The sequence below is a fragment of the Branchiostoma belcheri genome, unplaced genomic scaffold, assembly GCF_001625305.1.
Source record: "Branchiostoma belcheri isolate BF01 breed outbred unplaced genomic scaffold, Haploidv18h27 scaffold24, whole genome shotgun sequence".
NCBI classification, from domain to species: Eukaryota; Metazoa; Chordata; class Leptocardii; order Amphioxiformes; family Branchiostomatidae; genus Branchiostoma; species Branchiostoma belcheri.
The window spans coordinates 1920291-1947243 of record NW_017803843.1 but is presented as its reverse complement, the minus strand read 5'-3'; the positions used below and the strand labels follow the sequence as shown (position 1 = coordinate 1947243).

Sequence of the window (26953 nt, the reverse complement as noted above, 5' to 3'; positions counted from 1 at the left end):
TGTCCCAGTCGTATATCTGTTTACATGAAGAACATCACGTTGTAGATGTTGTTCTACTTACTTGTCCTTGCAGTGTGTGATAAACCACTTCCGCTTGGATGGAATTAACACACAATGTGTGGGGTTCTGTCATATCTGGTGAGACACTGTGGCTATGTTAGTATGTATTGTCCAGATCTTTGATTTCAATACTCCATGTCTCACCTTTGGCTGAGTATATTGATAGTGAGAAAGAATTGGACTTGTAAGTCTTCACGTGTGTACTACTTCAACTATTACACTAAAGAAACTTCAGAGCTCTCACACTCTAAGAAGGACTGAGGAAGTTTGACTGATTAGTCAAACATGTTGCTGATCAGACAGTAATGTGAGGTAATTAAGATGATTGGTCATGGCTGGTTAGTAGAAGCAGCAGACAAATCAGTTCAACCTGTTGGCTGGGATGGCTCAAGATGCTGACTGGGCCATTTGGACTGTTTGTATAAGACAGAATATAGGCACACATTGGATAATGGTTATGAACCAAACTGATGTCTGTGTGATCCTGAGTGTGATTATTGCCATGGTGTAAAGTACTCAGAGAAAGTTTAGTTTGCAGATTGAAAAGCCATGGTTACGTGCACCTACACACGTAGTCTACATCAGACTTCTTGGACCTCTTACAAATATTTTTCTATGACTATCTTAAACAACACAGTTTGTCCTTGCTAGTTTTGCAAGACTTGTCATTGCCCTCAAATGATAAATGTGTTTTTACATGACCGTCGCTTATTTTGAGAAACTTTTGAAGCTAAGGGCAGGAAGTTAATGTGAGAGCTTGGGAAGATGACACGTACTGATACAGATGCATCTACTTCCTGGCAGCTACTTATGACATCCGATTCAATATGAAGCAGTGACACACCTTCATTACTGTTGACCAGTTTCCTTTTATGTCTGAAAACCAAACGTAAATGAATTGACATTGCCTTACAGATACATCTAGGCTTATTGAGATTTTTAAGACTCGCAGTTGGTTCCAGGAAAGGTAGAAGAGATTGACTAAATCCTTTTAGTCCAAGGAATGTTGCCTCTCCAACAGTTACAATTACACTTTGTAGCTTTTCACAGCGACACACTATTTTTTCTAGGAAGAGGAATGTTCATGTATATTTCCTTGCCATCACAAAAGTAGTGCTCAATGATAACAGTTAAGTACCACAATTAGTATGGATAGCAAACCTCAAGTGTTTGACCCCACAAGTTAGTACTGGCATTTGTACCAGATTCCTGACTAGTCAAAAAAAGGGACACAGCTAAAAGTTACCATGACATTCAATTTGTCCCCCTGCCCAAGTATAAATAAATGGAAGAAGCAGTTATGTCAAGCATTACACTGAAAGGCTTTACCAAGGAGGATTCTTTTTAAACCTCCTTGGCTTTACCATTAACTTAGAAACTTAAAGAGTAAGTGAGTTGTGGTGTCTGGCTAGACATTGTATAATGCCAGTTTATACTTTTTGACTGTAACAGCCACTTAGCTGGACAGAAAAAGTGGAAATGGCTACACATAGAGTCGTTGAAAAGAAAAATGTAAACTGAAAGATTCTTGACTTTAACTGTCTTCCACAGATTATTGTGACCAATCAAATCACCACACGATTCAAGGCATCCTGGGAAGGTCCTCATGTGCTGTCTGGTGACATTGATGCAGGAAACGGTGCTGGTTAGTTTTTTCTCTCACAGTTCATGTGATTACCCAGACAGTATAACAAATGCATGTTTTACTATAGGATATCTTATCACCTCTCTTCTTGATAAAGCTGTTATTCCTCCTTTATTTCAGGTGCGTCTGCAGCTGTAGATGGTGGCTATGTGACAGCTGCCCTGGGGAACACCTGGAGCCACAGTGTGAATACCCGCCTCATTGTGCAGTACCTGGATGACAAGTACAGGGAGGTAGGGGCATGCCATGGAGCAACTTGGACTTTTATTTGTTACATTTGCTGATGTACTGCCTGAATTCTGCCACTCCCTACCACAGAGTACAGGTAATGTGAGGTAGGGTAACCTCACTTGCCAGACTTGTGTGGATAATAACAAGAAATGCTACTCAGCATTTCTACTTTTATAAGATGGAAGAAAACTAGCCTGACTGAACCTCGCTTTTCGCCAGCTCCCTAGTAGTCCGCCATCTTGGGTGGCGGACCCCCCGGAGCTTGGGTTTCACAGGCTAGAAGAAAACCTTTTGTGCTGTAAAATGCAAATATGCACTGCATTGGTAAACTAAAATGATAGGTTGAGCATCATCCAGCCTTCCACCAGCTTTGGAAGATCGGAGAGGCAAAAATCTCCAGTCGTGTTGAAGATGATGTAGACAAGATTGCCTGTCACCTGCCTTTCAAGTTCGGGAGAAAAGTACATGAACAAACAATACGGTATTGTGGTCTTGTCACAGCACTACTAAGAAAGTGCCTTTATGCCCTGCTGTGGCTTTCTGAAAGTGCATACTACCAATGAAGTGTTGCTGCTATGACAGTGCATCACTGTTATAATATTTGTGTAGTGTTGTCATTGTTTTGCCTTCCTGTTAGTGAAATGACTATGTTCCTATAGTGACACAGGTGTGCCAAAACACCGCCGCCACTCCCTCTTGTACAAACTTTCCATATGTGGGGGACCTGCAACCGGAAATGGTATCATACTTTCAACATAGCTTAGGTTACAATTGCCACAACTCATAACCGGCTTCCTCAGATACAATGTAAGACAATCCTGAGTTGATTGTTCAGTCCTCCACTGATAGAGTATGTCAAATAACATATAAACATGTAACAAACATATATATTACAATAAGTAACAAGAGACCTAGCAACTTACTTTTACCATTCGAATGGAGCACTGCGGGCATCTAACAGCAACTACAGTACAGGTTACAGGACTCTTACACCTTTCACATTAGATAAATTTCTAAATCTGCCATTGCACTGCCAAATGTCTGGTTACTACACAACTGAAAGAAAAGGACTGGTGTGTAATAAATACTAATATAACATGACTGTTTTGTGGTCAGGGCTTGTGAACATTTCAGCTGTGAGAGAATGGTTTGCCTGTATTTCCTGAGTTTAAGTTTTCATTAAGCAAACACCAAACTGATATGGACAGGCGTGGGAAAGCCTGTATCCTGTACACTTCTGCAGCTGGGCTGAATAAATGCCCACTTATGTCAATGTCACTCATTTTAACTTGTTAATAGGATAACTGCACTAACATGTCATACCTATAGATGGAGGCATTCCTGAGAGGCACGTTTTACTTTACTTTTCACAAGATAGGTTAGTCACAAGATACTTAGTCAGCAGTAGTCTACAAGAGATGATAATTTTGCACCTGAATGCCGTCTGCAATGATTTTAACAATTGCCATTTTCTAGTAACTAGTAAGCCAGCATTACATTATTGGTGACTGGGAATATTAACATCTGCTTTTAAGCAGTAGTTTTGCATTATGTGATATTAGATATTCAAAATCCTCTTCTGGTCTTCATTTTGAAAAGTCCTTTGCCATTTCAAAAAGTCCTTTGCCATGACTTGTCTCAGAAGAAACAGGCATACAAACTGAGGAAACTCCAGAATGTACTTTTATTAAGACACAAAACTTATGAAACCAACCCTTTTGCTCATGAGCTTTTGTTTATAAATGGCTGTATTTGATAGTAGAAAGAAAGGAGCTTTGATAAAATAAAGGCAAGGTTGGACACACTGCTGATGGCTGGAACATGAGATGCTCTTTCCGTCATTAGGGGACAAGTGTGTCAGCTACAGGGCAGCAGCTGTGTTACTCTTAGGTCATTGCACTTGAACTTCAAAACATGGACCCCAAATTGGGCCTGGGGTGGCTGACAGGCAGGGGAGCTGGGGGATTGGTGGCAAGATAACACAGATTGCTAGTGGAGACCCTGTTTACAAATGGCACTGGACCAAGCAAGTGCTGGGCAGGGAAGTAGATCAGGACAGGGATGAAAGATGCAAGGTTGAAGGCCATGAATGGTGATATGCATCCTGTTAGGTTTGGGACTGAGACTAATCTTGATTTCTATGCAGTAGATGGATGATGAAGGAAAAAAAAACTTGAAACTGTAGAATAACTTGGGATTAATTGGATATGGTTTTAATCTTCTGACTATGAGTATGTTTTTACAAGGCAGTGGACTAGAACAACACCATAATCTAGGATGAAGGTAGTAGAATGTGATGTGTCAGGGCTAGTGATGGATGTTATAGCCGGGCTGTTGGCATGGGCCCAGGCCATACAGCTGGGGCTGACAGCCAGCCAGAAACCTTACATGAGCAAGTTGTTAATCAAGAGATTTTGTCATCCCGTGTTTATTCTGTTTAGTGAAGTAGAACTTCAGGAGTGGGCATAATTAGTGAAGAGACAGTTCTGTGATCAGTTGTTGTTTGCCTCCTGTCTTGCTGCTTCCTTCTACGACAGCACTCCATATAATGGGGAATAATGAGGAAACTTTGCAAAACAAGTTTGAAGTGCAGGATTCCAGACCAGCATGTTTGAGTTTGTTTGGGAAACTGATGAGAAGAAATTGATGTATCTTGCTTGGTAAACATTTGCTTGAAGAAAAAACCTGTTAATGCATTGACACTGTAAAAAAAAGAAATGTTTTACTCTGATCAAGCAGAATTGATCCAGGACTCACAAGCTATTACATATCAACATAGTATGTTCCCCCTTGGCAACCCTCAATTGATTAGGAATATTCTCTGTTATGTTGTGTCTTAATTATAACAACATAATGGTAGAAACAGGTGGTAATGAATATTGGAGGAGTAGGATCAACACAGAATTAACAGATAACTGTAAGTCATTATGTATAATTTCATAATGCTCAAATTTATCATCATCATCATCATAAATGATCACACGTTTATTTAAAGTTTGTATATAATATAATAGCAAATGTCACGTGCTATATGCATTCCAACAAATATTTGCCAACATGCCAATATACATATTGCTTCCATAAGCAAATCACACACTTGTGTCTGTTGGCTGCATCAAAATTACAATAGCCTACAGGCAGGTGATGTTTGGAAAACAATACTTGAGCTCCCTCCCTTTGTATTCTAGAATGGCAGTTCGTTGACCTGCCTGAAGGCTGTCCATGAGTGGTGCCTGCCCTGATCCGTCTAGACACGGTAATGACCCTGCAGCCTGCCCCACCCCACAGCTCCTGGCACTGATGAAGCTGTTTCCTTCAATCTGAATAATGTTGTTGTCTCATCAGTCTTGTAAGGAAAAGAACTGTTTAGCTGGGTCTCAAGTTTCTGTGGCCACCGTCTGCCCAAGTGTAACCTGTCAGTACAGTTGTAAGTGCTATCTGATGGTGACCATGAGTCCAAGTCCCTCAGGGTCTCCACATATGAGAGAAGGATGCTGTCATCATAACTGGCCCTGAAAGTTTGACTGTGAAAATTGCTGGCAAGAAAGAGTGGCTAGATTTGTTGCTATGGCCGTCTTATGATTTTCCCCAATGTTCATTTCATATGTTGGCTTTATCTGCTGGTCTCTATTCCTGACTCATTTACTGTCTCTTGTATCAACTTTCTTAACAGTCCCTCTCCTCAACTCTACCTTGTACCTCCTCCTCTGTCTCCAGCTATATTTCTACAAAATGTCTCGCCACACATTCCTCCAATAGACCATGTATGACACTTCTGGTAGCATGCCTGCAGAGAGGTCAAGTTTGAAGGATCAGTAGTTACCATTATTGGCAGTGGGGGAGCTTTGAAAGGCTCATAGCACAGGTGTTTCCTTGCATGCCACACCACTTCATCAAATTTGTAGGCAGTTATCCCTTTTTACAGAAATTGTGATGACATTGAAGCTGGACAGGGTTTAGTAACTGATCATAACTTGTGTTGTGACATTCAGTTATTGTCATGATTTATGTACTGAAACAAGCAGTAAGAGGAAGTATACACAAGGGTGAACATTCTTTTTATAGTACATGTATGCCATTGTATGCCATGACACTTAACAGTTAGTACAAGATCATGCTGCAATATTGCCACACCTACATTTCCAATGCTCACCTTTGCTTCCATTGTCCACTGCATTTGGTATCAAGCCAGAAATGTGAAACCAAATCATTGTTGCCCTCAGTTTACCTAAGGGCATATACCCATATTTGGTTATGTGGAGCCTGTTTTGTGTCCGTATTTGGACTTAGGTCTCTAGCTAACATATGGCCAAGTACAGCTACATGCCTTCATACATTACTTACATAGCTTACTTTATAATATCAGAAACCTAATATTTTTGAGAATAATGAAATGTAGAAACTTATATAGCCTTTATTGTGACTTTATAGCATGCCTTTTTTTGCAATACTTGGTTCAATGTTCAAGGTACAATTGTGCCACTGCCTCACTGTTAGTTGAGGTCATGTTGCACTGCACTGATGTTGGAGGATTCAAGAAAACTGCTGGTGTAAGCAGTGTCAGTTGGCTGTGTAAATTTTACAGTTCCAATAAGTAACCTCATACCAGATCAAGGATAAAACTCTGTCAACTCATTTGTGTGGTCCATTTCCCCTAAGGTTATACTGAAAGGTGTATGCACACCCTCGGTCACTGCCCCTGAGCCTGAAGGACACCTTTTACAACCTTTGTCTCTACGATGAGTGGTCATAAATCAGGAAGCAGTCAAAGACATAATGATGTTTTCCTGTTCTTGAGCATGCTCTACTATTACATGCATGTCCCCTGCCATAACCCTGCATCACTCACTTCCTGCCTCCCTCCTTATCAGATGGCATACTTGGGAGGTATATCAAGTACAGGTACTGTGCTTCACACACAATTAATGACCCTGTCAAATGACTGAGTAACTTTCTTTACCATTGGTGGGGTCCCTTTCCTAGATAGCCTTGAATCAATGGCTAATTTTAGATGCAGGATCAAGGTTGACTGTCAAAATGATTGAATTTTAGGTCTTGAAGCAACGATAAAATTAAAACATCAGTGTGGTATGCATGTACATGTATGATATGATCTGTTCATGACTTTCACTTCAAATATAAAGATATCTACAATTTATTCCCCACTTCACTGAGCACATTCACATCTGTAAATATTCCTACAAATGTTATCATTCAACTTTCATATTGACTGATGTTAGGTCAAGGTGTCATCCGGTGTAATGTTATTTTTTGTTCCCACTTTTCCTCTGTAGGTGATGGTTGCTAAGTCCCCGATTGCGCCCTTCTCCAGTTTTGTATACACCATACAGAGCAGTGGCATTGTTTTACAAGGTGAGTGATGGGGTGATCAAACAATCTTGTATCACTAATGTTGACCTATAGAGTCAGCAGCAGTATATATAATGTGCAGTCTGTCAGTTTTCCTTGTTCTTCATAGCTTTAATGATACTGCTGGCATCTTCAGAAGTTTATACAGGTTAGCAAGTTACAGGTGTTCCTTGTCAATTTCTTGTCAAAATCTGACCTTCACTTCCTTGGAAAAAAATGCTAAACATTATTATGACCCAACAGTCTTTTTACATCTGACTTTGGTGGTATGTATGACAGAATTGCTGTGGAATTATGGAGGAGAAAAGAGCCAGTCCCACATAGAACATTTCCATTTCAAGCGGAAGGAATGCCTGCTAATGTGATTTTTCATGTGTTGGCATGTATGTGTCCAGCGTTGTTTTCTTGCTCTAATGAGAGAGACTTCCTCTGATGTTTGCAGTGGTCACCCTTAGAAACATCTGAAAGATGTGTCTACATGGGAAACTACACCCATTGTTGACTACATACCAACATATCCACTTGTCCAAGGTGACCTCACAGTGTGGCTTGTGGTGAAGACAAGTATGCCACTGTTGTATGAAGAGGCACAACAAAGAAAAAAACAATTTTCCGTACCTCTGATTCACATTCAGCTCAAGTCTGTTCCTAAAAAGAGTTTGCAGCTTGATGCCTGGGCCAAGACATCATGGACACGAATGGCAGTTTATACTCTCAATCAAGCAATAGCAAAGCAAGTTAGATAGATGCCATTTCCTTCTATTTGTAACATTACGTTGTGAAATTCCCAACTTTCTCTCTGACAAGAAATATGTGATGCACACATGCTTGATGTAAAAGCACAGGAAGATCACAGGTGTGACAGGTAAAAAGCCTGTGGTGACCCAACCCTTCAGAGTCATGCTCGGTAGATATTTGCATACGGTGAAGCACCAACAAAAAGACAGGTGCTATTCACAGGTTCACAGGCATGGGACATACCGGTACTAGTACACATGTACATATGTTTCCCTCAGTAGTACTCTTCCATTCCCTCTCCTTCAGTGCATTGTCCAGTACGTCATGTTAGTTTCAAAAGTCTCTAGAGCCATGAATAAATGGATATTACTGAGTAAGGGAATGGGCTAAATTTTACAAAAGAGTTATACTTGGTATGTTTTTGATCAGCCCTTCCCATGAGAGATGAAGGCATTGTTGTTTAAGGTCAAATGTAAGAAGAAAAATTGCCATTCCTTTCAGCTCATCCCAAATGAGTCACTTCTTACTGCTAAAATAACTTTGAGAGGATTGTTAGCCTTATTGTCTGGTCAGATGTTCAAGACACGAGGCTTAGGGACAGAATACCTTGACTTAGTGTGAACAAGTATCATGTTCACTGAATAAACATTAAGGTCTTTAGTTGAATGTCAAATGGATTTGATTACTTGTAAGCATGTCAGCAGATACCTGTGTCAGCTAAACTAAAGTTGTTTATTGTGAAGACTATAACTAGAAATAAACTGGAAAGGTTTCACTTCACATGTACTCTACCAACTGTACAAAGTGAAGCAGAAGGGACTAAGGTACAAAATACCAGTCCCATCTCAATCTGTCAGTTTGGTACTGCCCTTAAAGATGCTATCTCCTTCTTGTGAAGGCTCTTTGTTGCGTTCAAGGTAAATATAGTAACAGTAAACATAGTAGCTAATTGAAAGTATTCATCATGAGAAGGTTGCTGAACTTGTCACAGCCACCGAGGGAATTAATTAGTACAATTACTGCAGTGCTGGGTAGAATTGTCATCTGTATTTTCCATCAATGGGACTGCTGGGTTTGAGTTAGTAGGTCTTGCCCAGACAGAGAGGATACAACATGTTCTTGTATGTTGATTTTATGTGCAAGACCAGTTTACCTTCTACTTGTATATTATATATATCATAAACTATCATAAACTAAAATAATTTAGGTCGTTGTAAGGCGTGGCTTCACAAGGGTGTGACGTCCAATGTCTGCATATTATCCAGCGTAGGGGGTAGACTCTTGCTCTTATCATGGAGGATAATCCTAGTGAATACCACACCATCAACTCAGATCAACTTGTGTGCTGGCTGGTGTGATGAGGAATCAACTCCAACATACATGTCCTACCCCGGTAGCATTTGTGTAGTTACCAGAAAACCAGTTTCTTCTCACACTGCTCACCAGATTTTAGCTATTTTTCTAAAAACATAATCAGATGCATGAATGCAACACATTTCAAACTTGAAAACTATGGCAACACAACATGACTCATACCTAGAATGTTGATAAGATAAACAAGCATCACTGAAGGAAGACTTGGATGCAGCAGAATGTAAGATAATGTAGGTGATAGGAGAACAATCCTGTGTGGTATAAACAGGTGAGGGGAATGCAGGGAATGCCGCAACAATACTTGAGGCAATGTATGCCGACTAACTCTTTCTGAAACAAAAACACGGCAATACAATCCTTATCGGAATGCAAAATCATGTCCAGCTGTACAACAATGTACAAGGTTGTCTGTAAACAAATATAGACAAGAATGTCTTTAGCATCTCTTGCTGATATCATCGAGGGTCACTCACGGTCAAAAGTAGCTGTAATCAAGAGGAATGGTCTTGACCTTGGCTATGTATGTCCTTATGTTGGTGTGATGGCTGGCATGGGTAAAAATTTGAGTAATCTAATATCACAGATAATGTACTTTCAGATCATACTACTACATGATGGATAATATGACTTGTTGTTTACACCAAATGATAAAATTCTCTTTCAAGTCACAAATGTCCAAGATGTCACTTGAGACTTCTGTGAGTCTGTAAGATTAATGTGTATGCAGAGGTGTGGTTTGTGCCATGACTACTAATCTTGGTAGAGGAGTGCTCAATTATCTTGTCAGACTGTACAAAAGAATTTTGGCCCACAGCCCAAATGTCATATTATCTAACTGATACCAGAAAACTTTATACATATTTTTCTGTTGACTTGCTGCAATGAAACACCAGATGGTGTACACTCTTCTTGAAGCTGTGTCATCTTAAAAATTCTGGGTAGGTAAAGTCTGATGATAACATCTCAACACAAACAATATAACCAATATCTGAAACAGTCGGAATTGAGAAAGTCAGTAGAGAAACAAAAGGGCAGATGCCTCAGGTGTTCATCCTACCTGTCATTATCACTGACAATCAGCACATGACTCGGGAGAGGCAGATCAAAGGTCAACCATGACATCATGAAAGCCCCCAGGCAAAGTTTCTGCGTGCTAAGGGTCATCAAGACTTAAATGTTAAAGCTGACGTTATTAAGGACATCTACGTTCAGAGGAAGGCATGTCCTTGATAGGAATCAAACACTTTGTTCTGAAAACTCGTCAAGATGTCAGCCTTCATGTAATTAAGCTGCCTTAAGTTCCTCATCCAAGGGTTAACTCATGACCAAACCCTAGATCATAACCCAGTGGTGTATAAATGGGAGGGGGCATTGGTAAGAGCCCCAAGACTGCCAGGCACATTTGACAGTTTGCGCTGACAGCTAACACGTGGGTAGGATGGTCATAACCTTGGTTACCAGGCTGTGTGGTTGACTGGACATTTAACTGACTTGACTTGGCCATGCTACCAAGGGTGGTTGCTCTTAAAGACTTCACTAAATGCTGTGCAGTAATACAGCAGCTCTGCCAATAGCCAATACATATATGTGGAAGTAAAGGCTATACTGACAAAACAAAGACCATGCCAGGTAGCCTGAGGTAGGTTGACCATCAGTCATGTATAAAGATATGTTATTTAGTAAGCAAGGGAAGAGCACTTCCATGTTGACAGTTTGTTAGACCTTGTCAGTCCACTTTCAGGTGCTCCAGCCAGGCATTGGTCAACATGAATGAGAACATTATATACTAGTAATGTTCTTGACATGAGGTACATATTTTAGTGTCTTCATAACTAGGGTTAGCCTTTTGGAGTAGCCTATAGCCATTTGGGCAGTCCTGACTATACACTACCTCTTGACAGCTATATCTATAAGAAAGTGATGTACCAAAAATTAGAAACCACACAGATTAGAAGCCACAGCTGAAATCTCAGCTCTCAACATTTGATTTTCCTGTCAAACCAAAGTTTTAGCTGACAATCATCATATGTACAAAACATGTATTCTGCAGACTACTGGTAATGTGCATCCTCCTGTATACAGGTGTGTTTCTGTCAATAAAGCATGTCCAGTTCTACTAAAGGTACATATGGTGTTCAATACTGTAGTTGGAACATCCAAGGAAGCCATCAAACCTCCTCTGTACACCTTCAGTTGGCAGGGCTGTGATTAAAAGGTGTGTCCAGGAAACTGTCACTGTCCATTCTCATGGATCAGTTCTTTTTCCCCAGGCAGCTAGTGAGTGACAGTTACTTCCTGTACATGTCTTCAGTCGCTGGACACTTTGGGATGAGTAGTAAGAAATACTAGTACATGTGTAGTAGTTATCCTGTCAAGGGCTAACACACTCAAGCACCAATTGTCCATGAAAAAGGATTGGGGACTGTAAATTTTTGACTTAAATGTTAACCCTTGATTGCCTAATTGCTGCCTTCCCCCACCCATTTCTTACAGCTTCCCTCTGAGGCTTACTAAGTTGACTCCAGTCTCAATGCCTGTCTGTCTGTTTCACCCATTGGCGGGGTTAAAACATAGAGTTACTTATACATCTTGGCAAAGGAAAGGTTAGGAATGTGTTATTTTGGCTAGCCTGCCCCTTTCTGGAAGGACAGTGCCTCATCAGCATGCAGCATGCCTCTCCATGTGCAGGTGTACAGGATATTGCGTGCAGTACGCAGCATTAGAAGATGATTTGCTCTACTGTGTTTTGCCTTTGTTATCTTGGACAGCGGGAGATTGGAGAAGGTGTTTTGTCAACAATTTTTAAGGCATTCAGCCTGGGAGATTTTCTCAAAGGAATCGTGACTTTACGTTTAGTCCCACTGCAGGGATGGAGGAGCACAACTTTTTGAAACTTCTTCCACTTGGAGATGAAAACATGATAAGTTCTTATTTTTTCTTCACACTATTTCAAGAAATTGGTTTGTAATCTTTTCAAAGAATATGTATTTTAATTTTGGCCACAGGTAAGATCTAGTTATCCCAACCCTGAGGTCCACAAAACCAAAGCAAAGTACACACAATAAACATGGAGAATCTCAAAACATGGCCAGTGATACTGCATGAAAGATCATGGATGTGTCATTGCCCTTGGGGTTACATTTTACAAATTCGTTTGTTATTAATTTGTTTTGACAACAGTTGTACTAAGAATAACAGGAATTATGGTCTGTATGAGCCTAAGTGCTTCAAGACACTGTTTCAAGAGTTTTTTCACAGTAATTATAACTAGAGAACTATTATATGATGCAATTTAATGACCTGACTCTCCCCAAACTGGCCAAAACTGGTTTGTTGATAATCAGTTAAACAAGGGATGGACAGGGGTGACCTGTCACACCTTGATGTTAGGAAGGGCATGACATTGTGTATAAAAAAAAGACTATTTACTGTGCTACATCATTGTTATATTAGATGATGACTAATCAGACTTTCCAGTGACATACATGTATTATGGGGCTATGCATTGCTGGCAGGCATAATTGAACGGAGGTATTGTTCATGGTAACCTGCTCTACCCGTTCTTCTGCAATATTGGCGGCAATTTTGAGCTGAGTGATCAAAAGCACATACATGTCATTAATCTTTTCATCAGATAAGATAATTACCCCCCTCCCAGGGTAATTATCTGATCAGTGCTGGGGCTTACTTTACAAGTCCTCTAAAGAATCCCAATCAACGTTCTGTTTCAAAGCGGTGATGTTGGATGGACAGAGTTAACTTTGTGATCCATACTGCCTGTACAAATGTATGTTTGATATCTGGACTGTCTGTGGTCAGCTGATTGTTATTTCATGAAAGCCAAGTGCTTCAGGCAAAGTACAGAATTATTCTGAATCAGTTGGTCTTTCCGAGGTTTGGAGACAATAGCGTAGCAATGATGATGTCATCGTGCCTTTTTGGAAGAAAAGAATATGGATTGACCTGGAGGCATGACAACAAAAGCCTTCACCCTCCATTGCACCGCGTGATCTGCAAACCACCACTAACACCCCTTAATCATACAAGTTTGCCAGAGGACATGGCAGTATGCCATATCAGGTCGCTTACTTCATCTTCCATAAAGGGGGGGACTTTTTTATGTTTGCTCAGAATGTTGTGGAAACAGTCAAATGTGAGGCCTTTTGTACTTGACCATCACAAGCTCACCCAGTAATACATGCTGGCCCAAAAGCTGTGCTCCTGTTCAAGCCTGTTGTACTGCAGAGGAGACTAGTTGCCAGACTGTGCCCTGCAGCTATCAGTATAATGCAGTAGTACACAAGGGGTGAGGAAAGGGATACAGTCGAGGAAAGTGTTTTATAGATTTGTAGAGAGGGTAAAATACAAATAGTTACTATAGCTATGAAAACTCGTGCATGGAAGGTAAATTTGATACCACTTTGCCTTCCCTGCTGTGTAGAGTATGTTCTAATATGTTCACATATGGCATATACTTGTTACCTGTTGTAATGTATGTAACTGTAACATCTAAGCATTCCTACTAAAAAAATTAAGTAGAATGATAATCAGGCCTTGAGGTTTGTTCCCTGTCATATCGACTGTGGTACAAGTCATTGTAGCCTGACTAATCTCAGCGCCCATCTCCTCTAGTCACCGTCAGTGATGGAATTGTGCACCTCTGCACCAGGAGGGCTTCCCTGCACATTGTTGTGCATAAATGAGCCATTCACGCACTAATGACTCGCACTGCTGCTTTAATTATGCCCGACATACCCACGCTCCTACAACCTGTTGAATAATTCATTATGCATGTCACCATGCAACAACACACCATGGTCCACAATCTTATGTCTTATACATTACTTTCTACCATTGAGACATGCATGAAAATGACATAGCTCAAAAAGAAAAAAGAGATTGTGTATACAAGAAGTTTAATCCACAGTTTTAGAAAGGTTGTGGTGGGGACCAAGTCCTTGTTGGGACAATGCATAGATGAACAGTTTTCTGTTTCACATACTTTGAGATAATCTCACAGGAGATTAAAGGATACTGTGGTAATCAGATTTCCCCTTTTCGTATGAATTGCCTGATAAAGCTGGTGATCTCTGCCAGTGTGCTGAAGTCAGAGATGTGGAAGTTGTGGTTGCGGCTGGGTAACATCAGGCTGGAAAGGCGAATCACTGCAGCCCCCTTTCAAGCCCCCGTTGACGGTGTAATGCCACCATGTGCTGCTACAATGGCGATGTCTATCATGGAGCAATTTTCAATGTGATGCGGAGGCCCTTTAAATCCGCAGCTATTTGGTATTGTGTGATTTTCAATTAATGCAGGCACCTTTGTGCCCACCCCTGCAAGTTGTATGGTAATACGGGATAATGTGGACACATTAGGGATCTGTGGTCGACAGTCCCATTGTCCTGCAGGATGATTCAGGGCCAAAGGTTTCGGAGGTGGCCACATTTGCTGTGTAGTTTATCAAAGTCCTCCACAGTCATTGTTGCCAGTTCTGTGAGCCTTCTAGGAAAGTGCTGTGTCACATTGAAGCAGCGACATCCTTCACGAACAATAGGCCTTTTCATTTGCCCATATTCATCCGCACTCCTACAAACTGGTTTTGCATATGCATTGTGCCAGCATAAACAATTTTCAGCCCATCACAAAGACCCTGTTCATACCAGACTTATATTTAGCGGTTTCAACCGGTTTTTCAAAAACCCGGCTTAAACCCTTAGCGTTCATACCAGACTTTTGATAACCGGTTTTGTAAAAATCCTGTCCGGTGAATATCCAATTAATCGGCCATGACTGCAGTTTGAATAACCGTTCCTCTCGCTCTTCTGATTGTTTTCCTTGGCCTTCTTGCTTGTATGCCGTCTTCAGTTTTTTTTTTTACCTTAGTGCGGCACTGATCCTTTATCTTGAAGAAATCAGCCTCCTCCAACATTTTTGTTTCGGTAGAGCCCTCGCCCCCCCCCCTAGCTTTTTCGAATTTGGCGACTCCTGCTCTCCAACCTAAGTATCAGGAGCGTCCCGTTCGCCGACCAGGTTGCGTTTGCTGATTCCATCGCAAAATGAAGAAAAACCGTGGAAAAACAGTGGAAACGAACTCAAGTTGGTCAAAACAACGCGCTCAAAAAAGCTTGCAGGTCGCACACGGCCAGGATGCTGACCCCGTGACCCCGGAATTATGACGCAAAAAACCGGTTCAATAAACCCTTAGCGTTCAGACCAGGTTTTTCGGTGGAAAAACCCCACAAAAACCCCTCAAAAACCACCTCCCGAGGTGGTTTTTCAAAATCGGATTTAAACCCCTAAAAAACCGGTTAATTTGCGTTCACACCAGGTTAAATAAAAACCGGTTTTTGAAAAACCGGTTGAAACCGCTAAATATAAGTCTGGTATGAACAGGGTCTAAAGCAGTGGCCCCTCCGGCAAGGCTTTTCTTCCCAGATTCATCAGAACGTATAAGCACAAGCAACAGGAAAATGGATTTTGCCCACTACATTGGTATGAAAATGTTTCCTGTACAACAATGCAGCATTGTTATGGTAGATTTTACATCAAATAGAAAAATGAACACAAGCTATTTTTTTCTGCAGCAGTTCTTTAGGTAATGATGTAGAACAATGACAGTTTTGAAAATGTATTTTGTGACTTAACTTCAGAGAAATTATATTCATTATTGACAAGACAATGAAACAACTGTTATCTATTGACTTTTGTTCAGTTGAAATTATTGACCTTAGATGTACAAAAACATTACTGCTACATCTACAAACACGGACGATTACATTTTCATTTTTTTGGATAGTATAAAAAACAGGAAGGTACAGTAGCTGTTCTATGTGAAAATATGGCTCTTGTGGTCTTGACTGACGATATGGATAGCAAAGGTTTCCTTTATTCATTAACTATAAAATAAATATATATTGGCCTTGTAAACTTGCATTTACTAAAAAAAAAGCTCTCACCTCTGACCCTCTTTTGAATACCATGATATGCATGCAACATCACTTTCAAGTTTGATTCATTTTAGGTTAGTACTGCCTTTTTTTGTTGCTGCATTAATTCTCCTGTGTGCTGTCTGGTCTCCAGATGATGTCATCTGTAGTATGAAGTTTGCCTGGCCTTACCTGTGTAAAATGATCACGTACTGCTTGGATGTCAAGAAATGCTGGAATAAAGTTAGTCAGGCACTACAGCCAAATTGAAAACATGGGGAGATGTCAGGCTGGGTGCCATCCTGGCCGCTTTACATCCAGTCCAATAGTCTCTATCCACCAACTTTAACTACCAGAGCAGATGTAAACTAACCAGGATGGCACCCAGCCTAGGGAAATGTTCCAAATGTGGTGGATTTCCAGAACATATGGAATGGTAATCCTGACTCATCCCCATGTATATTTTTCCTGGTGATGTCAGAGGTCCTGCTGGCAGGCTGTTACACACCACAGAAGAATTCTCCTCCTCCTGGGGAATGCCTTGGGTGGGGAATCCTGTGGAATATGCTGGGTCAAGTCCAGGGCAGCAGCAGGAAAGGGGGATGTCCTTTCATGATGAATAGTCCAAACTTCCTGTGCCAAAGATAGTCCCAAGAAAGGGTTTTATAGGGGATAAAGATTTATGCTGATCACTTAAGGTATTTATTTATCCAATGAGCCCTGTACTTCTGAGTCCTTGCAATAGATTTCATATTCTTACTGAAGTGATACCTGGAAGGAAAAAAGTATGGGAGTTATCCCCCTTCTTGTCAATCTAAAGGAGTTGTCAGAAACCCCTTTCAGGTCCTCAGCCTAAACCCAGACCATCCCGTTTCCATGGCGCCAGTGACGATCATCAGGGTTGTTGCTTGTGAGGTCATCAGTACATGACAACAGTTCTGAAACACCTGTTTTCTTTTAGGATGGACAAAGTTCAAGGGAACCCCTTTTCCACATATAGATTTGACGTGAAAGGGAAGGCGAGTGTGTGCAGGGGAATGTGGGCACTTCCTTTGCCCAGTGGGTTTGTGGGCTGGCCACATAAGGTTCTAATTTAGAGTGCCAGTCACTGTGAAGCAATGTTCACCTTTCTGCCAGGGACAAGACAGGGAACCATTTGTCATCATACTTGTTTACCAGGCACAGGTTCCCTATTTGGAAAGTTGATGTCAAGGGGCACAGTGTATTCTACAGGGTTTAGAGTCATCTCCCTACCTGCCTATCATTGTCCTAGATGCAAATCTAACCAGTATGGTAAGTAAACTGTACAATTGTCTGCAAGTCAAGAAGGGCGTAATTCATCTACATTTGATGCTCAAACCTGTCACTCTACTCGTTCTACTCTAACTTGTCCTTTTGCTAGGCGAGGATATTCATAACCTTGACCTTGAACCATCCCATTTTTCCATTTCTTAGTTTAAGTTACTTTAACAGCTGTTCTCGGGTGTCTTTTTCAACTCATCTGTGTATACACAACATTTATTATACACATCAAGGAGGTTTAAAAAGAGACACCTCCTTGTACACATGTAACAAGTGCAGATGGGTAACCTGAATATGCCAAGGACAGAATAGCATATAAAGGGAAAGTGTGAATATTTATGTGTCCTACTTGTGTCTACACTGTCATACTAAAAAAAAGTGAAAGTGGCATTATACATGTAATATAAAGCAGACATAATCCGTTACAATCTAAAGGAACTACTCTACATAAGTTACCCTGTGTATCCCTGATTCCAAGAACTGCCTGGGCTCCTATAGGATATTGTGGCCTGGAATATATCTAGTTACCCCCTCCTAATCCAGCTTGCTGCTGGGATGTTTGAAGTAGTGAACATGTTGCTTGAACCTCTCAGGAATCTGAAGGCCAATGGGCTTCTCTTAAATCAACTGTAATGACCATTGACTTTAAAAGTTAGGGATTTATGTCCTCAGTGGGAATATCTCTATTGTGAGTAAGAAATTTGTGCTGTTGACATGGTATTTGCTAGAATATAGGTTTTACTTTTGTTTCCTATGACCATGCATTAGATCTGGGTCAAGAATTCCAGAACAGAGCTGCTCTCAGGTTTCAACCATGTGGGTCTATGTGGCCTCATGGGAGACACATTTTCTTGGTTGTACCAGTCAAAATCTGTTACCAACAACATATCTCTAGTAACCTACACAATGGGGAAAATTCATCAGTGGAAAGCTTTTCCAGATACATGTACTTAATTTACAAAGTCACATATTATGATTTCAAAAGTACCCCCTCCTACCATGCCAAACCACTGCCTGTGGTACATCCCAGCAGGAAAGGTTACCAACGGTCAGGCTAATTTCTGTTCTGGCTGAGGTGAAGTACACTTTTGTCCAGATCTGTTCTTAACCCAGCAATTTTCCTTCATTGGTCTCAATGTAATTTTGTCCTGGACTTGCTGCTCCTCGGGTTATTGTTGCAGATAGGTTGCAGATGTTGTTTTGGGGAAAGGCTGTCCTCCCCTGGGGCTGTCTGGGTATGGTAGGTTCCAGATGCAGGGTCAGAGTGTTTATTTCCTACTGAGGCCACCTCGAGGTTGTGGAGAGTCAAGTGTGTGCTGCCTGCCCAATGCTGGCATCTATACATCATAGCTGCCTGTGGGTGGGGTTGCTATTTGCCTAGTAGGCATCCAAGTGTTTGGATGTGTAGACTTCATATCCGGTCACTAATGATGGTGTATAGCATATTATCAAGGCCCAACTTGGCCTTTGGTTCAGATGTCTGTGAAGAATTTACATTAATAGTATATTCGATGTGTTGCATGAATAGAGCAGACTAAAGTCTACTATGTTTAAGTTGTTGCTTGTATTGTCAAGTGTCTTCATTTGTCAAATTTTATAATTTTATAATGAATCTATCGGAAACAAAATTGAGACCCTATCATGTTCCGGAATATTTCTTAATTAGGGAACAGTTGTGCTTGTAGCAGGGTGCCTGCTTTCAGGGAAATCATCCACAGGCCAGCAACTACAACTTATGCCTCAGATTGGAGACCAGTTTGGCGACTGGTGTTTGGCGACCGGCTTCGATTCGGTCAACTTAACCCCAGTGGGAACAATCCCTATCTGCCTCAGTTGGAAGGAGATTAAGCCGGTCAGCAAGATCCATCTCGCGAGGTAGATCGTAACTTAACTGAGCGGATTGAGTCGAACCGAGCCGGATAGGGACCGGATCAAAGCCAGTCGCCAAGACGGTCGCCAATCTATTTGGCTCAATTCAGACAATTTTATCCTAGTGGGAACGGGGTCCTTAGATAACAGATCATTGTTGTAAAACTAAAAGTTCCACTGTAGAGATCTATTATCCATTCATTCGCAAAAGACTACTTGTTCCAGAATTATTCAGCTGTGATGTAGATATGCTAATGTAACACAATCAAAATGGATCTTTCTTTGTAATAACTTCAGATCAGCATGGAACAAGTTTGTTTTGTCGTTTGTTCAAACAAACTTTTGAGCATGCTGTTTGACTGAATGACAACATACACAAATGTCACTTCCAATCTTGCAGGTAAAACTTGCATGCACAACAAAGATACTAAGATAGAATGTAAGCATATTTACATTGCAGATTGATTAATTGCACTACTTGAGTGATTTTGGTATATGCAGTCTTTTGTGTTCAGTGCAAGAAGTATGTATGAAGAAGCTGCCACTTGGAAATGGTACCTCTGTGCATGTGTACAAGTTGAGGTATTGACTAGTATGCTATTTCATGTGTCCCTGGCTAAATGTCAAGTAGTTCTTACTGACTGGTACACTGAAAGAGTGGTAATGACTCATGTTAGTTCTGTGGTCCACTTTCCAACACCATGTCTCACCACAGAGTAGGCTGATAGCCTGACCATCGACATACCTGTGGTCTGCTCTACCACTGGAGAGTTTGGCTCCTTTTGTTAATGCTTGCAAGGAACTAGACTTCACTGCATGAAGTTGCCCTCTTCCCTTATTCTATTATATTATTTCTCAAGAAAAACATTATTTGTATTTGGAAGCATAATTAAAATCGTTGAGTTGTAAAGGTACATAACAAACAAATAACTGAATGGAGACCAAATGTCCACAGATGGAGGAATAATTAACTGAGAGTCAAGTGTTATTATTAGGCTCCCCAGGTGAATGCATGCTCTGTCAATACAGCAAAAGGCTTCCAAACGCCTGCCTGCATTGTTGACTCAGAACTTAATCATATGCTAATCTAATTTCATAACTGTTAGTCCTGGAATGAGCTGGAGTAGTGGTGAGTTATATTTAGAAACCTGAGATGTTATTACATTACCATACACAACTCTATTGTTTGAAATGTAACAATATCTTTTTCCCACACTAGCCAAACTCCTGTAAAAAATCTAATCAGGCCTATGGCAGGAGTCATCAGACCTCATCAAATCACATCAAGGCAATTATGGATAGTTCCTCTGAAAAGCTGTCCCTGTGGACCCACTTTTTATTCCTCCCCTGGGGAAAATCAATTTAGCATTCAAAATCTTTCATAAAGGATTTACTGTACAAAAGATAAGCTAGGAGGAAGACAATGAATTTCAATTGTTTTCTTCTTTACAGATGATGAGAGAATTTGGAAGTCAAGCGAGAGAGTAGCCACAGACCCTGGCCTCATCCCCATCAAAGTCCGTACCATGTTGGGGCAGGGAGGAGGCTTGGTTGTGCCATAATCATGTCATGAGGGAGGAACAACAGGGACTGTGTACCGGTGTACCCTAATACCCCTCCTTCCTGCTACATGGTAAGTCTGACGAGTCTGACAGGGATACAGGCTGTGAACAACAGTCATCAAATCCCATTGTCATGGATATTTGTCTATATTAATTATGTATGAGATGACTGCTTTTCATACACCCGATTGATTCTCTCTTGCTCCCTCCTGAGACAAAATTTTCTGGGAACCTTGCGATTGTAGGTTTCCCCAAATTAGTGTAATTAAGTCTGCCACTAGTGGTAATTTCAATATCAGTGACTACTTTACAATCAGCAATAATGATTAGGAGATGGTGACTGATGCGTGATAAACCAGAGAGCAACCAACAGATGTCAGTTGCCAGTTTGTCTGCAAACTGTGATTTTTTTACCATGATTTATCCCTTCATTGTTGTTCATTTAATGGTTGTTGTTCTAACTAAAGGTGAGCTTTTACCAACAAAAACATTTATATTTAAGACTCGCAATTCTAACACTAATAGTATTTTGGGTAACAGGTAAGCAGACATTTTAGCATAAAATGTGCTTTGCGGCAGACTGATTTTTGAGCAGATGTGTCAACTCACTTCACTATAATTATGTTCACATTATTTCCAGCAGTTGTCTCCTTTTATATGTGCAACGCTTGTTCTTATCCCTCCACCATCTATTGAAAATGTATCAAAGGAAAAGTTCAGAGTTGTTTTTTTTTTGGTGAAATATCCTTATATTCCCAACACAAAAACAGCTAGACTCTAAACCAGCTTGTGTTTCTTGAAGGCTAAAACCAAGGACATTGCTAAAACAGACCAACTGTCAGACTGACCTTTCATATATCTTCTTCTTCCGCACATACTTATTGCCTTTGTGACTTGTTCATTTACATTGCAGAGTTACAAATAAAGAGGAGCATTGGAAGTTAGTTGATAGATGTTTGGCTCATCTCTGTTTGTGCTCTTTCATCAAATTCATGTTTCCAGGGGAGCATGATAGGGAAGGGGTCCAGCAAATCTGTTGGCATCCCAGGCAGTAATGAATCCACCACTTCTCCCTGGGGCTAGCAAGCTGCAAATGCCATCAACTGAGCCAAAATCTGCAGCAAAGTAAACATTTCCCCTTCATAATTAAGTTAGATGGGCTCTCGCCCCAACTGTTTGTGTTTGTGGAAATAGGAAGGACTATTTCCACTAGCTCCTCTATCCATGGATTTTCCATCACCTCCAGCTTTACAACACCAGGATCTGCCCAGCACCGAGCAGGAATGCAGGAAAACATGCACAGATTGTCAATAACTTACAGCCTGCCTCATTTAAATTCATGTCAAGCATACCACATCCCCTCTGAACTCCACTTTGTTGTCAAAACATGTTGGTGAAACATGATTTCTGGACAGCCCTGAACCCCCCACCCCTAAACAGCACCCAACACTAATCCATCCCTAATTTCTCAGGGCTAGCCCCCCACAGATGATTGCTAATCCTGCCATCATTACAGCTCAGACTTTTGTTGGTGTTGCAAGATTATGACTTAGGGACACATTTGCTTGGAGGGACAAGAAGCAGACAGGTTAAAAGACAACATTTCAAACTCCACAGCATGCACACAGTGTGGATCTGCTGACTTGACTTACATTTTCGTGTATGAGAATTGTCAGAAAATTCCAAAGAACTTTTGGACGAATGGCCCACTTTTTTTTTCAAACTTTCTCTTTGTAGCCTTCCCCTAATTAATATTCCAGGCATTCGTCCACCAGGTCATGAGGTATATTTTCAACTGGAAGTTTTTGGCGTCGGAAATTGTTGGCTGGGAGAAGGAATGGTACCGCAGCCTTGGCCACAGATGTCACTTCTGCTTTTTAACAACAGCCCACAAGTTGGTTGTTTTCCATTATGTCAATATAATATCATTACTGGTCCTCTATTAGCTTTTCACTCTGCTGCTTCTTTATTTACTCTTTTGCTTCAACCTAACAAGGGCTGTTTGTAGCTAGTTTCATGTTACACATTGTGGGTTGGCCAAATGAAAGTGTGCTGCCTGGATGCCAGTGTATTAGGTTTAGTCCACCCCCAGACTTTGGAGAGAGTGGGGGCCTGGTAATGGATTTGGGTGGTGGTTGAGATATGAGTGAGGCTTGTCTCAGCAATACAAGTGGAGTGTGGGTTTCTGTTTTTGCCTTGGTATTTCAAGGCATCTTGTTTACAAGAGCCAGCCATCTCAATCACACTTGACCATTTTCTGGTCTTTCATTCAAAATTAGATGACTGTCATTTTCTTGCACTCTAAGGCCACAACAATTTTATTTTATGGATGACAATCGCGTGCGCATTGATTTTCGCCTGTTCTCAAAAAACTAGGACTCTAGACATGGTAATAGCTGGTTGTAACTCGGATTGGATGGCACCCAGGCTACCAAACGATGGCAGGAACTTGTGCAGATTCATAAATTCTGCAAAAGGCAGCATGTGTCGGCTTGTATACGTCACTATGTACTGCTACAAATTCACAATACCAGCTGCTTTGTATTCCTGTGGTTTAATTTTTTTATTCGCCTGCGCGCATTAGTTTGGGGGTCTTCAGAGGTTGTCATCCATAAAATTAAGTCAGTGTGGCCTAACAGATGCTAAATGGAATTCATACTTTCCTCCCAAAGTTGTCTCTTGGACCTACCTATAATGAGAGATAGGAAAACATTCAGAGAAATCAACAAACAAGGATCAGACAGGCTCATTAGGGGAATAATGATGGTAATTCAATAGCTGGTAATTCAAGACAGAAATTTTGTATGAAATGTTAAATACTGTATATGTGTATGTGTAGCAGGTTTGAGAGAATGAGAGAGATATGTGCTAAGTGAGGTCTGGTAAGTGGCTCCCGTTTTTTGTAGTTCTGTTGCAAAAAAGCAAAGCAAATTCAGTACTGATAGTAGTGTAGGTACTGTACTACCGGTAGTGTTCAAGTGGTTTCTCCCTCAGCAGTTGGATTCAGGAAAAGGGATGGTCCATTTGTGCACCATAGCATAAACTTTGACCAAGTGAGTATAGTATTATCTGGATAGTTTAGTCTGGAGCCCATAAGTTTGTCACTGGTCGTTTATCATCCACCAAAGTGATTTGGTTGTGGAGCAGAGTGGTCCAAGTTTATTTTCTCTATATATAAGTAAGAGCATTATGAACATAAACCCTTAATGCAGCACCATCTCAACTAGTTATTGTGAACATCCATCTTTCAGCAACTGCCCTTTTTCTGCAGTTCTTCTTGCAGTGGACATCCAGGAGCAACAAACAACATCATCAAATATCATCTGGTCTTGAGCAGCGATCAAATAACTAAAATGGATGTTTCATGAGCTTCTTTAGCCTCTTGGTTCAATACTCAGCTGGTACTGTCTCACTCTGATACTATTATGATCTGAGGACACACAAATGTGATACACAGCTACATGATGTAGGTAGTACGAACTGTTACAAACAGTGGTCTCAAGTGCGACTCTGGTTCTCCCATATGCACTGAACCTACCACAACTGTGAGATGCTTGTCCTCCCAAGTCCCAGCTCCTGTGACAGCCTGTGAGACAGCAGATAACACCTGCCACTCTGGCAGTCTACCCACAAAACAACAAATTCTGGGACTCCTTATCAACCAAACAGGCCACACTGTGCTTTTAGCCGCCATAGGGGCTGTGTGACTACACTGTTGTGTGGTTAGGACTCATCAGTGGGGAAAGATGTACATGAATATTCTGAAAGAGACATCAAAAAGCCAAGAAAGCTGTTGAATACCTGCAATAGTAGTATTACTCAATTACATTTATGTTACACATGTGAAGAGCATACACTGCAACTGCTCTCATATTTTAAAGTTTGTGTGAAAGTTGCAAGTTTCCAGTTCCTCCCCACTCCCCACTTCAGTAGCAGTTAGCCTGATAAGGTGTTCAAGAAACCATATAATTTAGCACTGCCATACTTCCTGGTTGTTTGCATAGGTTCCACTCTTGAGCCAATTTGGGAAAAGAAAACATCTTCTGGCCAATTGTTAGTGAACTGGAAGATATTACTGCCATCAGCCAATCATTGAGTGTTTTACCTCACATGGTAGGTTAGAAGTCAGACAACCAGTCAGAGAAAGTGTCATCCTTACTGTTTGGATAAAGTTAGCTGTGTGATAGGCCCATGTAGGGCAAGTACCCACTCAGGGTTGTTGGTGATAGATGCCAGGTAGTGTAGAAATCCTTCCTTTTGGCCGTGGAAAACAACTTTTCAAATTGCTTTGAAGGAACACCAACCTCGAAGCCATCTGACTGATGTCCTTGTTCTGCAGCTAACACTCATGTACATACATGAAATGGAGGCATTATACATTTCAGGTACTGTAGTTCTGTTGCTTGGAGAGTTTTTTTCTAAAAAGGTCTTACTGCTGGTTCTCTGTCTCAAACCTATGTATTGTACTTTAGTACCTAAGCTCCCATCTCTATGCTCAACAATGTAAGACACACAGAAGCAGGGACCTGCTAGTGTACAGCTGCCCAGGGATGAATACTGATACGTGCACACGTTAAAAGTCATAGTTACAAAATGCTGTCAGAGAACATGAAGTACATAAACTTGCATCCTGCTGAGCTGCTGATCACAGACTTGGCTGCCTGCAGCTGAGGTGTAGTTGTCAGTACACAGGTTCCTATTCACACTGTCTGAGGGGGATACTGGGTCTCAAGACTAGATCTTCCAAGACATCGTGCCTCAAGTGCACAGATGGATTCTGCCAAGTCTGTATCTGTTGGTTAAAAGTCAAGAACAGTGCACAGTCTGTCCTTGTGAGGGTGATCTTGGATCCTGTACACGTTGAGGGACACCCGGTTCCAATTTTCCAAAGCCTGGTAAGGGATAGCTAGGAGTAGAGCAAATGAGAAATCCTCCCTGTGTGTTCGAAATGTTTTTACTCAAACCGGTTCCCGCCAGGTTTCTTCTCTCCAGCGGTGCTGCAGTTCCCAGTATGTATGTTATGGGTTGTATCACTGCCTTGAAGGTTAACACGGTTCCTGTACATCACAACATCCCGTTGGATGTGCATCAGTCTTGGCACATTTTTGAGCTGCCTCGTGTTTCACAGTGGGCTGGCTGCCGGCTGCCTCCCAGGGCTCTGACATCATCAGTAACCCCTGGATCTCGACCTCTGCCCTTGCACACTGGCCCACTGCCATGCAAACATCCCTGCTGCTATTTTGACATACAGGAATAGGCTTAGTCTAGTTGCATAACATGACTCTGCATGGGGGATAATGGAAAATACCAGATGATGATGAGAGAAATTTTTTACTGGTGTGGATTTGGCTCAATGCTATTGGGTCTTACATGCGATAAGTGTGGCAAGGTGTATCAAGAGGTGAGAGTACCCTATCAGTCTAGTCTTGACACAGACATATCCAGGAGTCCTGAATGTTTTGTGGTTGTCTGTACATCACTGCAGGATGTAGAGCATTGGTGCTGCTGGATATGTGCCACCATGGATGAAGAAGAAACCATGGATGAAGGAGAATCCGCCCAGCCAAGCCCAGGTTCCATGTGGTAGGGGTACACCCTGATACCCTATATCCACCCTTCTCCTGAGACACACTGCAGTGTACCAGACCTGGCCCTGATGGATCTGGGGGATACAATATAGTAGAGGGCTGTCAAAGTTCATCAGACTCAACATATCAATGCAAAATGTAATAATACCATGTCCTTAGATGACTGTTGTACCTTGGACCCAAGTCCAAAGTATACAGTAGACAGCAGATGTGTTTGCTTGGACAACTGTATGCCAGTAAAAGTCTAGCATTGTGACATGAACTTATGGTTACTCAATAAGATGCCTT

The 26953-nt window shown here is 41.3% G+C and overlaps 1 protein-coding gene across 7 annotated transcripts in view; it reads left to right on the top strand.

Annotated features, from left to right (window-relative positions):
- LOC109471012 (DNA repair protein RAD51 homolog 2-like) overlaps positions 1-26953 on the top strand; it is a 54757-nt gene that overhangs the window by 21697 nt on the left and 6107 nt on the right. For 3 of the 7 annotated variants that reach the window (XM_019770160.1, XM_019770162.1, XM_019770158.1), the window contains 3 exons: positions 1612-1705; positions 1826-1938; positions 7231-7309. In XM_019770160.1, coding sequence (XP_019625719.1) covers positions 1612-1705; positions 1826-1938; positions 7231-7309 — 286 coding nt within the window. Of the gene's footprint in view, positions 1-1611; positions 1706-1825; positions 1939-7230; positions 7310-20967; positions 21149-26953 lie in introns of all 7 variants that reach the window. The other 4 variants (XM_019770163.1, XM_019770161.1, XM_019770165.1 and 1 more) reach the window with 4 other exon arrangements.